The 17,075-nt window shown below is 39.2% G+C and overlaps 1 protein-coding gene across 4 annotated transcripts in view; it reads right to left on the reverse strand.

Moving 5' to 3' along the window:
• The window catches only part of KCNK12 (potassium two pore domain channel subfamily K member 12), a 105,676-nt gene that overhangs the window by 50,484 nt on the left and 38,117 nt on the right, over positions 1-17,075 (reverse strand). For 2 of the 4 annotated variants that reach the window (XM_051975226.1, XM_051975227.1), the window contains exon 2: positions 2,783-3,674. In XM_051975226.1, coding sequence (XP_051831186.1) covers positions 2,783-3,674 — 892 coding nt within the window. Of the gene's footprint in view, positions 1-2,385; positions 2,719-2,778; positions 3,675-17,075 lie in introns of those variants that run through there. The other 2 variants (XR_007950314.1, XM_051975228.1) reach the window with 2 other exon arrangements.

Below are 17,075 nucleotides of genomic sequence, written 5' to 3' on the forward strand. Positions count from 1 at the left end.
TTATTCCCTAATATCCATTTTAACTGACACAGAACATTTAATGCTGGGTTTGGAGTATGAGGATCTGAGTTCAAATCTAACTCTGCCACTTACTATTACTGCTAATAGGAACATTAATATCTCACTTTAAAGTTCACTAATTGTTTTGTTTTTTTTTTTTCTTTTTTTTTTTTTTCCCCTGGAGCTGGAATTTCACTGGTGTAGGGGATTCCTGAACATTACTTTGAGCCTCACAACTTACCCTGTGAGGTAAGTACTACAGGTATCCTACAGGTAGGAAATGGAAGCTCAGAGAGGGAAAATGATTTGCAGGTAGTCACCCAGCATGTAAGTGTCAGAGGCTGAATTTAAGGTCTTCTTGACTCCAGATCCAGCACTTTTCCACTGGGTCACACCGTTTCTCTCACTTTCTATGGCATTATGGGGCAAGTCACTGCAAACTGAGGAGACTGGCCTAAATGACCTTTAAGACCCCTCAAAATTCAAAGCTCTAGTCCTCCTGGGGGATTCTCTGCCTCACTTTCCCCTTTCAGTGATTGAATCAAATTATTGTCTCTTAGATTATTCTTTTTTTCCTGCTAGGATCTGGCTCAGTATGCATGAGGGAGAAAAGAAATTTATCATTCAATCTTTTTATATAATATGAATATGTATGTATATATATATCTATGTACTTGGATGTATCTGTGATCTTACCATTGTGGGTACTTCCTCCTGGTTATACATAAAATGTGTGTGTGTGTGTGTGTGTGTGTGTGTGTGACGTGGCTATATATAGACATACCACACATACACACACATCAGATACAGATGCTTACTTAACTTTTAGGGAAATTTCCCAGCAGTATGGTGCAGTGAAAACAGTGTATATATTTGGAGTGAGATGAGCTATATTAGAATCTTGGCTCTATCCCTAAGGGACAATGGCCAAATCACTCAATCTCTCTGGTCTCAGTTTCCTAATCTGTTTTAAAAAAAAAAAAAAAGAAGGCTTCGGACTAGCTATAATCTGTGACCTCATGAACCACATCTCTTTTTGTTATCTCCCAGTAATTTAATCCATATCAGGAGCTGTCTCTAGTGATAGGCCTGGAATGTATTCATACTAAGAAGAGCTTTTCTCCCTCTGAGCCATTCATTTAAAAAGATGATGATCTCAGAAATCCATTCTACTTCTCTGACTCTATCATCAAATACACTTCAGGGCTTATCCTAAAGATCATTAGGAATGGAAAATGGCTTCCTTTACCCAGACAGGATCATTTTGCTCTCACCGTGAACAGAGCAACCTTTGCCATTAGATCTTCAACTTTTTGTCTTTCTGTTAATAAGTAAACCAGTTAGTGTGAAGGGTGAGAGGGCAAACCAGCTTACGGATTCCCCAAAGTGAAATTTGAACATCAGACAGGTCTCTCCTCTTCTCATCCACACTGGTTCCCTGACCACAACTGCCCAAGCTTAGCTGATTTATAGAGGCAAGGAATGCTAAATAATTTTAACATTAGCCCGACTAATGAGAATTAAGGACATTCTGATGTTCCTCCCGCCAATCAGATTGGCTTTTGGATTATCTGCTGCTTCTCTGCTATATTAGAATGGGTAATGGAGCTTTGACTGACTATTGAGCTTACTGAGGAGGGGAGAGGTTGAGCGGAGGAGAGGGCTTTTGGGGTATCCATAAGACTCACTGTTTCTAAACTGATCAGGATAAAAACGACTTGAAAAGTTAAAATCTTTCTATGGAAGAGTCAGAAATTCTCAGGTAATACTGAAAAGCATCGCCAAGAACTGGGAGCAATACCAACTCACGTGGCTGAACCAGTGCTCTAGTGAGCTGTCTTCCTGCCGAGTTACAGTTTTCTGAGGCCATGCAGGCTTGGGGGTAACGGCTGGGGTTGGGAAGGGGCTGCCATACTTGAATTTCCCCTCCGCTTTGACTTCCTCTGCCCCCTTACGCCCCTCTCCATTTCTTCCCTACCTCCCCCTGGAGCAGTGTTCCTAGGTAGGACATGGGGTTCTGCCTCGGGGTCAGAGTGGGCACTTGGCCCCCCTGTGCCTAGGGATTGCTAAAAGGATAAAAACAATTCTCCTTATTTGGTGCAAATTCAGAATTGGGGGAGCAATAGTCTGAATAAGTGATATGTTTCATCTCATTGCATAATGTTAGAGCATCATATTGTGTGTATAATAGATGTACTGTAACATACATAATATACACAAATCTATATACACACATATACATATATATGCAACCCATGGCTCTCCCCACCTCCGACCTGTCGTAACTGTAACTGTCATTTCGGAGAAACCACAAAAAAAAAATCACTATTTTGGGTCCAAATTGTAAATGCCGGGGAGTTAATTCCGAGCCATGAGAAACCGCACCATGTATTTTGGGGTTTAGGAGAACTTTGCAGCAGGGACCCGGTGCAGTCCTCGCTGACGGCCCTACGGCAGGGGATACTCTCCGTGCTTCTACCAGCGGAGAGAAACTGTCTTTCTTCTCCAAAGAGCTGAGCGTCCCTCTCGGGCCCGCCTGCCAGAGACGGAGATCCCCAAGGCGGGGACTCGGGAACTAGCAGGCGGCTTGGGGTCTTCCGAAATCGGTTGGTGATCCGGCGGCTCCGGCAGGATCACTTGGTATTTGGTATCTGATTTCATCTTGCTAGATAAAGAATTAGACAGCGCTGCCCTCCTAGGGCCAATTTAAAAAGAAAACCCCCCCAATCGCCTCCGCTGTCCTTCCCCCCCCCCCCCCCCCCCCCCCCCGCACCCTATCTACCTGGAATCACTCGTTTCTGCCAGCCGATTGTTCATGATCCCAAGAGCCCCCACACCCCCCGAGAAGCCGTTCTGCCGGGTGTTGACACAGACGTTTCGGGGGTAGCCGTTGGCCGTCTCAGACAGCTGCTTCTGCAGGAGAGCCAGGGAGACCTTGTTGGAGGCAATCAAATCCCTCATGGAGATCATCTCTCCCGAGAGCCTCCGGCCCTCGGCGTCACTGTCATAGTGCCCGTCGGCCTCCATGGCGTTGAGGTGGTGGCGGAAGCGGGAACCGGGGGTGATGGCGTTGCGCCTTCCCAGGCGGGAGCTGGGCCTCCGGCACCGGTTGCAACACTGGCAGCTGAGTTTCTTCAGCATCCAGTTCAGAACCTGCTTGATGATGATGGAAATGACGTTGAAGAGGGAGTAGATGCAGCAGACCCCCATGAGGATGAAGAGGAAGTTGCCCAGCCGGTAGAGGCCCTGGTTGCGGTAGGCCTCCTGCTGGCTGCTGACCAGGTCCCCGAAGCCGATAGTGCTGAAAGTCACAAAACAGTAGTAGAGGGAGTCCATGTAGTCCCAGCCCTCCACGCTGGTGTACATGGCAGAGGCACAGCAGGACAGGAGGATGGCGAAGATGCCCAGGATGAGCATCACGTGGTAGACGGAGGGCTTCCAGCCCACCAGGCTGTCCGCCTCCGACAGGGCCGAGCCGCGCCGGAAGGTGGGCGGCAGCAGGCCGCTGCGGCGCAGCTGCCGCTCGTGGCAGGCCCTCATGATGAACGCCAGCAGCGAGATGATCCGCTCCAGGAAGAGGTTGAAGAAGAGGATGGTCCCCGCACAACCAAACAGGCCGTAGGCGATGAGGAAGGCCTTCCCGGCCACCGTAGAGGGCGTGGTCATGCCAAACCCTGCAAAGACAGAGCAGACAGGGTGAAAAGGGGCCGAGGGCGCCGGCAGCGGACGCCCGCCTTCCCTCGCCAGGCGGTGGCTCGTTCCTTCCTGAGGAGCACCCCCGGAAGGCCGCGGCGGGGCGGCCGTCTGGGACTGTACACCGACTGCAGCGGCAGCTCCTACGGGAGGTCGTGGGAATCTTCGTTCTGACCCCTCCCCCTCTCAGCCCCAAAGGAATTTGCCCCAAGTATCATAATTCCCAATTGCAATCAAGAAACCCTCAGTAACCGTCTGCTACATCCTCGTGCGAAAATAAAAAATAAAGGGGGAGGAAATGAACATTCCGACTGGAAGTTCTATGGGCAAGTCGGGCCCTGCCCTCAAGGAGCTTCCAACTGAACGGGGAGACGTGCATACAAAGCAAGCTGTGCACAGGATAACTAGAAACAATTAACAGAGGAAAGGCGCCGTTATTAAGAGGGGTTATTTCCCGCAAATGACACTTCCCCAAGTTTTCCCCGTATTTGGGCAGTCACTGGGATGGAGACTAAATTCCCTCAACCAATCAGAAAAAAATGATTCTTGAAATTGGTAATAATGGTATTATCAGTCCCTGATATATGGTTGGCAAGCAACACCCTGAAAAATTCCATGAACAAATACCGGGGTGTTCCCCAGGGTAGGCAAAGGCCTTGAGTTTTAATGTCCAGTCTACCTCAAGGTACGTGGAAAGACTCACATAATACGTACAGTTGATGGTTTTTTTGAGGGAAAGTATAGCCTGATAGAGTACAAAAAGCACTGGACTTGGTATCCAAAGCCCTGAGTTTGAGTGCCAATCCTGCCACTTCACTAGTCTGTGAGCAAATCACTTAATCATTCTTAGCTCAAATCTGGCCTCAGACACTAGCTGTGTCACACTCACTTAACTATTTGCCTTGGTTTCCTCATCTGTAAAATGAGCAGGAGAAGGAAATGGTAAAACACTCCAGTATCTTTGCCAAGAAAACCTCAAATGCAGTCACAGAGTCAGAACTGAAAAATGACCAAATGAAAACAAGCTTTAGCCAGCTTACTTTCAGTCACCAGTAAAATGGGCCTAGGATAGTTGTTGGAGGAAGAAAGGTCTTCGGAAATTGTACCATACTGTCAAAATAAGCGTTCTTTTAATTATAAACTAGAAAGTACAACAGGAATATAAGCTACTATGCTGTCACCCTGCCGAAATCCTACTCTGATGTCTCCAGCTGTGGCGTGGAAGTATCCTTGTCCTATCAGACTAAAAAGGTTCTAAATAAAGCTCATTGCTAAGACTATATAGAATATATCTCTTGTGAGAATGATGACTCTTTGTGCTTGGAGTTTGTGCTTAGAGTTTAGAGAGGCTTATCTCCAGAATGTTGTTGTTGCTATTTTTCTTTGCGCAGAAATAGATTAAGACTGAATTTTCTACTCTCTGACTTGGCATTTTCTGACTCTTCAGCTTCTGAGACCTAACCTTCTGGAAGGACTCCCAAGTACGTTGCTGATTTTGTGTATGTATTTGGAATCCACATCTTACTGGAGAATTTACTGTTAAATCATGCCTGGAATGATTTCTCATACAGTGTTATCTGGCTGATACCTCCTTCGGAACACTAGGATTCATGTTTATAGTTATTGTAAGAGTAAAATCATTGTTATTCACTGCATATCAGAAGAGTAACAGAAAAAAAAAGTTCATTTAGAACTATGTAATAATGATGACCAACCTTAGCTAGAGAAGAAATGAAAAAAAATGCACCTTCTCTTCTCTAACAAATAGGGGACTACGCATGTGGAACAATGACATATTGTTATATCTTGCTTAGTTTTACTAAAAAAATTTTGCCCTCCCCTTTTTAAAAAATTTTATTTGACAAGGGATGGCTCTCTTGGGAAGGGAGGAGAGGCATATTTGGAAATAAAAGTGATATTGAAAGATATTAATAGCAAATGAGCTGAATGATTCTAGAAAAATATTGAAAGATTTATATAAAATAACGAAGAGTGAGATAAGCAGTACCAAGAGAACATTGTTTATAGTAACAGCAATTTTGTTTTAAGAACAACTTTGAACAAATAAGGTATTTTGACTATTCCAAATGCCCAAATTAACTATAAAGGACCAATGAAAGAAGATTTTATCAGTACCCAGAAAAAAGAATTGATAAAAGAATAATTGTACATATATACATCTGTTTGTATAGACACCTATTTGTGTCTAATGACAGCAATCTCTAAAGGGGGAAGGGGAGAGAAGAAAAAAGGAAAAAAGAAAAAAATGTGCAATCGTCATTTTTTATGGAAATACTTGTTTTATTCCATAAATTAAAAAGAAAATAAGAAAAAGATATCAATATTTAAAAAAAAAAGAAACCAGTTCTGAATAAGCATAAAATAGTTTTGACTTTTCAATATGCAATTTTCCACATACAAAATTACTCTTTCAGGACACCTAAATGGCATAGTGGATAGAGAGCCAAACCTAGAGTCAGGAAAACATCTTTCTGAGTTCAGATCTGGCCTCAGATACTATCTATGTGACCCTGTTTGCCTCAGTTACTCATTTGTTAAATAAGCTGAAGAAGGGAAGATAATCTACTCTTAACATCTTTGCCAAGATGGGGTTTATGACCCAGAGTCAGACATAATTGAAAACAACTGATCAACAAGTGATCTTTGGAGAAAATGTCCTTAGTGAGATCATCAGTCACTTTGTTAAATGTTTAAATATACAAAACTTGTAAAATCAAGATAGTTGACTGAGTAGTTCCCAAATAGAAGAAGCTAGTGAACCTGTGATTTCATTGAACCACTTTTTTTGGTAGCAGGAGAGGCTGCTTTAGATTCTTTTCTTTTTTTGCGGGGGGCGGGGAGAAAGGCAATTGGGGTTAAATGATTTGCCCAGGATCACACAGCTAATAAGTGTGAAGTGTCTGAGGCTGGATTTAAACTCTACCTAGCTGCTACCACTGATTTAGATTTAAAGGGACATATTCCTGACTGGGCTTTGTTCTCCTTTCTCTTGATCTCAGACTCTACTGCTTTCAAAAAACCATTTGTTTCTTTCTCACACTTTCTGAATTTTATATCAATATCTTGTTTAGACTAGGTTGCAACATATTAACTTCAACAGGTTTCTTTTGCCTGACTGAGCTGCTTTGTCTGCTAGAAACAAAAGGATGAGAAACTCAGGATCAGCATATTGTCAGCTCCAACAATTTGCTTCTCTTATTGTCCCTGATCCTGGAATTTGGAAAACCATCTCATTATACCTGAACCTGTCTTCCAAGGCACATTTATCTGCAGAGATGGGCTCTGCTCTAGGGAGCATCAAAGACTGGGTTTCCTTCACAACTATGATGCTCCTCTCCTTGCAGTTCCAAAACAAGACTATAGACTTCTCACAACCACACAGATTGACAGAGAAAGCTGAGGCAGGAAATTTAAAGGGATTGTGCCTATGGATTTGAAGTCATCAGATCAAAGCATGAGGACTTTTGAAAAGGAGAAAAAGATGAAAATGGCCAATTGGAAAAATTCTTCCAGTCAAGTTATGGACCTTCAGTCTCTTACCTTTACTGGCAAGTTGAGCATCTTTGGGGGCATTGGCCAGGTCTAGGGGAAAGCACGAGGTAAAAAGACTGAGGAGGCAGTGATTGGAACCGAGCCACTGTAACATGTGTCCAGACCCAGAACAGAATCACTGCACTACTCAACACCTTAAGGCCCTCTGAGGTCCTACCATACCATGTTGTTCTATCATTTTAGTCACATCTGACTCTCCATTGACTCTGTTTGGATTTTCCTTGACAAAAATACCAGAGTGGTTTTCTCTTTCCTTCTCCAGTTCATTTTACAGATGAGGAAACTAAGGCAAATAAAGTTAAATGACTTGCCAAGGGTCACCCAATTTGTGAGTATCTGAGGCTGGAATGGAACCCGGGCAGATAAATGCTCTTGCCTCCAAGCCTAGCACCTCTAACTCTGACCAGCCAAGAATTGGCTATTGCTATTATTTCCCCCATAGCACTATTCCATTAGGAGTAGTATGACATTCCTCTGTGTGAATTATCCAAATTTCACAGATTGTTTCCATTCTAGTCTGGAAAAAGCTTTCTCTTTTCTTGATTCCTGTTGTGTTTCCTAATTAATCTTCCATGTAATTTTAGAATAAATGTTTAAGTGAAGTAATTAAAATATGTGACAATGAGAATATCAACTCTCATTCACCTGTTCACATGACTGCTAGCTTTGATAACTCATCCTACCTTATTTTATCCATCTCTGGAATGCAAACAGTAGGAAGGAGTCAGAACATAGTTGGAGCTTGGAAGACTGACTTGTCCCATCACCACAAAACGTGTGCATTGTTATCGGAATTCTCCTACCCCAAATCCCCTTTGGTTCCTGCTCCATTTTCTGGGTACAATGCAAACCCAATGCAATATCATGCAAACTCAGATCTTACACATTTAGGATATGAAATATATCCTAACCTTTTAAGAGGAACCTTAGATTACACACACCTGAAAAACAACTTGACATTGCCATTAAAATATTGGCAAAAAAATAAACAGTTGAACCACATGGGGCTTTGACTCTATTTTATTTTTATTTGCCATTTTTGCTCCTGCTGGTATCCTCCTCCCCACTTCAAACTTTTGTAGTTAGTTCCTCCTTTGTAAACCCACCCATCACCTACTTTCCAGATAAACTTGATAAACCTAAAGGTCAAACCTTCCCTTTGCCTGGGAATCTCTTCAATCTTGGCTATGGTTAAAGGGGTTTCAAAATGGGAGGTACAAATAATGTACTCTCAAGCCGATCAGAAGACATACCTGTATTGCTTGAGATTTTACCTGATCATCTAATTGTTATAAAAGATTGTAGGTCCTCATTCGAGGTCTTTGGTGATTGAGAGAGTTCACTGATCCAATTTATTGATTATTGCTAGCCTGTTAAATTGATCATGCTCAGTATTTTGTCTCTCAGTTTATCTAAACTTTCAAATGTAACATTTAAACTGTCTGTTCTGAAGACTCTTCATATTGTCTGGAAAAACTCTCAGCTCAGACCCAGCTCTTTAAGAATATGTTATCCTTACCAGTTACGAGAAAAACAGGTGGTTTATTGTTGAGTCAACCCAACAAGCACTTAGTATATGCTGGGTACTGTGCCGAACGATGAGAATACAAATGTAAGATGAAAGAAAGATAACTGTCCTTCCTCAAAAAGATCACCTAAATTAGGAAAGATAGCACATATAAAGAGCTTAGGAGAGGATAGTAAGTGTATGGTGGAGAGTCTAGAGAGGAATGAAGACATGGATGGGCTGAGAACTCTCCTTGAAATAGAGGTTCTGGGAGGAATTGACCACTCAGAAGAAGGGATGCCAGGGGTGGAATGAATTTCCAGGACAAGAAGGCTGTTGGGCTTCTTTTTCTTGGACTAACAAGGGAGGAAATTAGGGAAGGGAGGGAGGAAGAGAGGGAGGAAGAAGGGAACAAGCATTTATTAAATTTCTGCTTTGTGTTAGGCACTATCTTATGCATTTTACAGATAGTATATCATCTGAGCTCCATGAGATTGGGCCTTTTATTATCTCTATTTACAGATGAGAAAGCTAAGGCTGACAGAAGTTAGTGCCCAGGGTCACACAACTGCTAAGTGTGGAGAGTCCTGATTCCAGTGTACTATTCAGTGGTCTCTGGGGAGTCAGGGAGGATGCACCTGTCATTTGAACCCCTGAGCAGGACCCTGGGCCTGGTTTTGTAGAAACAAATCTGCTGTGGCAAGGTATCCTTATCCTAATTGTAGGGAGTTCATAGCTTCAAGAAGACAATGCTCACCTTTCCTGTGAAAACCCTTTTCTTTCAATTCTTTGGCTCTCCAGTAACAAAGAGTTTCACATCCAAGAGCAGGATATTTTGTTTATAATGTGATTTAGCTGTCATCCAAGATCTGCAGAAGGCAGATTCAGTTTGCTGCTTTGACAAAAACTGTAACTCCTTCCCATGATTTTCCTGGTGTTGCCTTCTCAAAGAAGCACCTGTAGTATTACCTACAGGTAATACTGTAATTATTATACTGTAATACTTCAACAAAGATTTCAGAGACTCGCTGGGGGCTTGTTGGCAAACATTCTGATTCTGAGCTTCAATTGCACAACAAAGCCAAGATCCTAGAATTAGATCCTGCTGTCTAATTTGACTCTGGAATTTAAGAAACCAACCTTAATGACATATTTCCCTCCACAGATGTAAGCGTTCTTGCTGCAGCCTTCAGCAAAATGAAAGAAGGAAATTGCCCAAAGGCATCCCTAAAGGCAAGGCATTTAATGTAATGTTGCTGAACAGAAAGACTGTAGGAAGGGTCAGAGAGATCATCTCTCCATTTATCGCACTATCTAAATATGATGGAAGCTGTAGAAAGAGAGGCAGCAGGAAGGATCAGAAAATATCTAACTATCCCTCTATCCATTCATCAAAGTATAATGTAAGTTGCAGAAAGAAAAGCTGCAGGGAGAGTAAGAGAACATCCATCCATCCATCCATCCATCCATCCATCCGTCAGTCCTTCTATCCCCAAATTCATTCATCCAAATATGATGGAAGTTGCAGAAAGAATTGTTTGATGTCAGGAAAAACTTCCAAATAATTAGACCTATCCAAAAGTGAATTATGTTGTTTTGGGAAGTAGAAGATTCTCCTTTGCTAGAGATTTTTAAGCTGGATGACTATCATGTATATTGTAAAGACTATATATATATATATATATATATATATATATATATATATATATATATATATATATATATATATATATATATATATCGTTCAGACATAAGTTGTATTATATGGCTTCTGAATTCTCTTCCTAATTGGTTTCTGTGGGAAAAAAAATTAGGATAAGAGTCTTATCATCAAAGGATTTACAACAAGGTAGGACCCCACAGGGTAATGCGATAAGAGGATTCAGAGGAGCCATAGAGACACTGTGGCTGTAGTAATAGAGGAAGGCTTCATATAGTGAGTGGGAGAGATGGAGTAATAGGGAGAAATCAAGGTTATTGGCAAGTAGGGTATTTGGAAAGTAAGGAAACACCAAAAGAAAATCTGGTAAATCTCGTGATAGCAACAGAAATAGCAGACTGGTTTTTTGTCTAGGGTGCAGTGTGAAACTGAAATTAGTACTCAACATCTAGGGAATCAAAGAGCTGATGGGCATCTTTGGAGATTTATTACATAACTGCACACAATATCTGTTATAGAGTTTGGTTTTGCTGAAATGTAACAATCCTGGACAGCCTTATTTATTAAACCCTGAGAATAGTTAGGAAAACCACTCAGAATGTACATCTTTCTGGTTTTGGGGACAGGATCCTCTCTTTCTCAGAAACAAACAATTTAATAATGAACAAGTATTGTATGCAAGACTCAGACTTTTTCTTCTAGATCAGAGGTTAAAATTAATTGGTAGGGACTTGTGGGGTGGGGGACAAGCTGATCAGAGTGTGCTAAAAGCAAAAAATAATATGTCAATGAAAGAACAAGGTATCATTACAAAGACCAAGGCCTTTGTAGAGGATTTGTCACTAATCTCTTTTATTCTAAATTTCCTCACCAATTAACAAAGGAGGTTATGATCATTATTTCTGATCTCATTTATTTCAAAGACTCACTGGGGGCTTGTTGGCAAAGCCAACTGATTCTAATTCTGATTCTAAGTTTCAATTGCACAACAAAAACAAGATCCTAGAATTAGATCCTGCTGTCTAATTTGACTCTGGAACTTAAGAAACTAATCTTAATGACATTATTTCCCTCCACAGATGTAAGCTGTTACTACTCTATTTTGAATCTTCATCTTCTCTCACCTTGACAATTGCAGTAGTCTCCTAATTGGTCTTTCTGCTTCCAGGATCTTTCTTTTCCACCCCATTCTGCACAAAGCTGCCAAAGCTGCACAAAACTGCCAAATAATCTTCTTAAGGCAAAATCTAACCTTGTTACTTCTTTGCTCAAAAATCATTAGTAGCTCTCCCATTGTTTTAAAGACCATCACTTTGACCTGATATTTTGACTCTGGTTCCAAGCTGTTTACTTGCTGTTTTCTAGAGAGAACATTATATCTTCAGCTCTTGTCAGTCAGTTAATAAACATTTATTGTCTACTCTGTGCCAGGGTTACAAAGAAAGGCAAAAGAGACTCCCTGTCCTCAAGAAGCTTTCAATCTAATAGGAGAGACATCATGCAAATAACTGTCATTTGATGAGAGATATATAGGATAAACTGGAGATAGTCCACAGAGGGAAGGTAAGCATTAAGAGGGGGATCAAGAAAAACTTCCTATAGATATGATTTCTTAAATTAGGTAACCAAGGTAACCAGGAGGTAGAAATTAATAGAGAAAGACATAGAGGATAGCCACCAAAAAGGCCATAAGTCTGGAGATAGAGTCATTAAAAAAAAAAAAAAAACAGCAAGGAAATCAGTGGCACTTTATCATAGAATGTGGAGGTTGGGGGGGAGTAAGGTGTAAGAAGACTTGAAAATTGGGGGAGCACATTATGAAAAGGCTTTCAACATGATAGGATTTTACATTTGATTCTGGAGATGATAGAGTTTATTGAACAGAGGAGGACATAGACCTGGATCACTTTGGTAGCTGAGTAGAAGATGAACTGAAACTGGGGAGAGACTCGTAAGTACCAACAGGTTATTTCAATAGTCCAGGAGTGAGTTGTTTAAGACCTGCACCAGGGTAGTGGTAGTGTCAGAGAGGAGAAAAAGGCATATTTAAGAGATGCTACAAAAGCAAAATTGACAATCCTTGGAAACAGAATGAGCACAGGGCATGAGAGAGTAAGGAGTCGAAGACCATTCTTAGGTGTGAGACTGGGTAACCAGAAAGATGGTGTATTCAACAGTAATAAAAAATTTAGGAAGAGGAGAGAGTTTGGGGAGGAAGACAATGGGCTCATTTTGAGTTTAAGATATTTATGGAACATACAGTTCAAGATGTCCAATAGGCAATTAGTCATATGAGACTGGAGGTCAGCAGAGGCAACAACTGGTTAAGTAGATTTGAGAATCATCAGTATGGCGAATAAAAGAATTCATGGGATCACTGAGTAAAATAGTAAAGAGGGAGAAAAGGCGAGCAGAAGGCAGAGCTCTATGGGAAACTGATAGCTACCATGCATGACTTTGATGAAGATCCAGCAGAAGAACTGAGAAGGAGCAGTTGGGTAGGTTGGAGGAGAGCCAGGAGAGAGTAGCATCACAAAAACCTAGAGAGAAGAAAAGTATCAGACAGATTTGCACGGGCTGTGCCCATGCCTGAAATACTCCTTTGTTATTTGGAATCTCCAGCCCCCTTCATCGCTCAGCTCAAATGCCTCCTCCACAAGGCCTTTCCTCATCCCCCAAGTTGTTCATGCTCTCCACCCATGGAAGCCATTTTAGACTTATTCACATAATTGTTATCTATGGAATCTTACTTTTTTGCAGTGGAAATATAAACTCCTTATGGGGAAAAATTATTTAGTTTTCATCTTTGTATTCCAGCACCTAGAGCAATGCCTGACACCGAGGACACATAGTTAACAAATATAAAATAAATGAATGACCTCTCTGTTAGAAACATCTTAAGAATGTGAGGTATAAAACACGGACTGGATTAAGATAAAATTAAGATAAGAGTAAAATAAAATTTATTAAGATAAAAAAGATAAAATTAAATATACAATAAATAAAAAGCTCCCCCCCCCCCATTTTAAAAGATTTTTATTTACAGTTTCGAGTTCCAAATGCTGGTCCTCCTTCCCCTCTCCTTCCCCTTCCCTGAGATGATAAGCAATCAGATACAGGTTATTCCTTTGCAATCACGTAAAACATTTCTACATTAGTCATTTTCCATAAGACTTGAATAAAAGGAAAAAATGAAAGAAAGTGAAAAATAACATTCTTCAATCTGTATTCAATCAATATCAGTTCTTTGTCTGGAGGCAGATAGCATGGTACACCATTGATCCTTTGGGATTGTCTTGGATCATTGTACTGCTGAGAATAGCTAAATTATTCAGTTTTTCATTGAACAATATTGCTGTAACCGTGTACAGTATTCTCCTAGTTCTGTTCACTTTGCATCAGTTCATGTAAGTCTTTCCAGGTTTTTTTTTTTTTAAATCATCTTGCTTGTCATTTCTTATAGCACATTAATATTCAATTACAATTATATACCATAGCTCATTTAGTCATCCCCAATTGATGGGCATTCCTCTGATTTTCAATTCTTAGTCACCACAAAAAAGAGCTGCTATTAATATTTTTGTACAAATAGGTCTTTTCCCTTTTTGGATATTTTTGACATCTAGAACTAGCAGTAATATTGCTGGATCAAAGGGTATGCAGAGTTTTATAAACCTTTGGGCATAGCTTCAAATTGCTTGCCAGTATGGTTGGATCAGTTCACAACTCCAGTAATAGTGTATTAGTGTCCCAGTTTTCCTACATTAACTCAAACATCCAATATTTTCCCTTTTTTATCACCTTAGCCATCACTCTGATAGATGTACAGTAGTACCTCAGAGTTATTTTAATTTGTATTTCTTGGATCAATAGTGACTTAGCTCCCTTTTTCATATGACTAAAGATAGCTCTGATTTCTTTGAAAACTACCTGTTCATATACCTTTGGCCATATATCAACTAGGGAATGATTTGTATTTTTATAAATTTGACTCAGTCCTCTAGATATTTGAAAAATGAGGCCTTTATCAAACATACTTGTTGCAAAAATTTCCCCCCAGTTTTCTGTTTTCTTTATAATTTTGATTGTGGGGGTTTTGTGTGTGCAAAAACTTTAATTTTGTATAATCAAAATTATTTCTCTTCATTTTGTAATGTTTTTAAAATCTTTTTTGGTCTTAAATTTTTAATTTATCCATAAATCTGACAAATAAACTATTCTAATACTCTCTTAATTTGCTTATGGTATCACTCTTTATGAATTTTGATCTTATCTTGGTATATGCTATGAGATGTTGCTCTTTACTTATTTTCTGCCATATTGTTTTTCAGTTTTCCCCACTCATTTTTGTCAAATGATGAGTTTTTGTTTCAAAAGCTTAATTCTTTGGATTTATCATATACTAGATTACTATAATAATTTACTATAATGTAATTTGTATTTAATCTGATCCACCATTGTCTTTCATAGTCAATACCAGATTGCTTTGATAATTGCTATATAATTTTATAATACAGTTTGAGATTTAGTATGGTTAAACCATCACATTTCACATTTTTTTCCAATGATTTCCTTGATATCCTTAAACTTCATTTTCTTCCAGAGGAATTGTTATTTTTTTCTAGTTATACAAAATAATTTTTGATAGTTTGATTACTGTGACACTGAATGAATAAATTTAGGTCTAACTTTTATTATACTGGCTTGGCCTACCCATGAGCAATTCATTTTCCAATTGTTTAAATCTGACTTTATTTGTGTAAGAAGTATTTTATAGTTGTGTCCATATAATTCTTGAGTTTGTCTTGACAGGTAAACTTCCAACTATTTTATATTGGTTACAGTTATTTTGAATGGAATTTCTCTATCTCTTGCTGTTGGACTTTGTTAGTAATATATAGAAATGTTGACAATTTATATGGATTTACTTTGTGTTCTACAACTTTACTAAAATAGTTAATAGTCTCAAGTAGTTTTTTGGTTGTTTCTCTAGAATCTTCTTTTTTTTACCCCCAGGATCTTCTAAGTATAACATAATAGCATCTGTAAAGAGTGATAGTTTTATTTCCTCATTGTATATTCTAATTCCTTTATTTTTTTTTCTGTTATTACTATTGGGCTAAAATTTTTAGTACAATATTAAATAATAGAATACAGGTATCCTTGCTTCACCTCCGATTGTATTGGGAAGGCTTTTAGTTTATCTCCATTACAATAATTCTTGCTTCTACTTTTAGATAAATATTACTTATTGTTTTAAGATAAACCCTATTTATTCCAATGCTCTGTAGTGTTTTTAATAGGAGTGGGTACTGTATTTTGTCAAAGAAGCATTTTCTGCATTTAGTGAAATAATCATATGATTTCTGTTAGTTTTATTATTGACATAATCAATTATGCTGATAGTTTTCCTGATATTGAACCAAACTTGCTTTTCTGGCATAAATCCCACCTGGTCAGAGTGAATGATCCTTTTGATATATTGCTATTTCTTTACTAGCATTTTACCTAAATTCTTTGCATCAATATTCACTAGGGAAATTGGTCTGTAATTTTTTTTTCTGTTTTGACTCTTCCAGTTTGGGGTATAAGTACCATATTGAATCATAAAAGAAATTTGGTGGGACTCCTTCTTTGCTTATTTTTCCAAATAGTTGACATAATATTAGGATCTATTGCTTTTTAAATGTTTGGCAAAATTCATGTGTGAATCTTTTTAGTCTTAGGGATTTTTTCCTAGAATTTAGGAAGTTCATTGATGACTTGTTCAATTTCTTTTTCAAAGATTGAGTTATTTATGTATTTTATTTTTTCTTCTGTTAATCATCCAGCATTTTACTCAAAAAGTAAACCAACATTCAGTCCATAGGAATCTTTTTATATGGATTAATGGCCTTTTTTTGAATTGGAGTTTGACAGTGTTGGTGCATAGAATTGGTGGATATGGAACCAGAAAGACCTGAATTTGAACCCATCCTTGGTAGATGTGCGACTGTAGACTGCGGCTTCAGAGTGAAGCTTTTGAACCCTCAGTTTCCTCATTAATAAAACAAAGATAAAAATACTTATTGAACTCCCTTTTTCCAAGTGAAGAAGAAGAATTACTGTGGGCTTCTAGGTTTGGGGAAAGGTAGTATAATCTTTCCAGTTGGCTGTGAATTCATGCTTCTATGATTTCTTTTTAACTCTTTGTATTTGTGCTTTCCTGATCTTAGCAAATGAATATTATAGATAAAATGAAGCAAACTCTGAAAATATGAGCTTCAAAAAGTCAGAAGAACAATTTAATGTTCCAGTAGCAATCTGGAACTGATAGTAGTAGTAATTCAGTTGGTGAGAAAGTATTTCTGATGTGCTTGACAGCCTAGCAGTGAATTGACGTGACAGTTAAGATCCCCTAAAATGAATTTGATGCAGAATTTGTGAAGGATGAAAAGGACTTCTAAAATTGCTTCTGCTCATCTACCCAGATTGTGGGGATACATGTTTTCTAGTAATCACTTAAGATTTGAGTCTACTTTCCTTAGGGACCAAATGGGTGTATAAGGGGAAGAGTGTTCCCTTGATTCAGAAACATATTATACTTCAGACTTTGGTATACCTTCTCAGTAAATATATTTCAGTTTAAAGGATAGAACGCTG

Source organism: Antechinus flavipes, chromosome 2 (genome assembly GCF_016432865.1).
Source record: "Antechinus flavipes isolate AdamAnt ecotype Samford, QLD, Australia chromosome 2, AdamAnt_v2, whole genome shotgun sequence".
Lineage (NCBI taxonomy): Eukaryota > Metazoa > Chordata > Mammalia > Dasyuromorphia > Dasyuridae > Antechinus > Antechinus flavipes.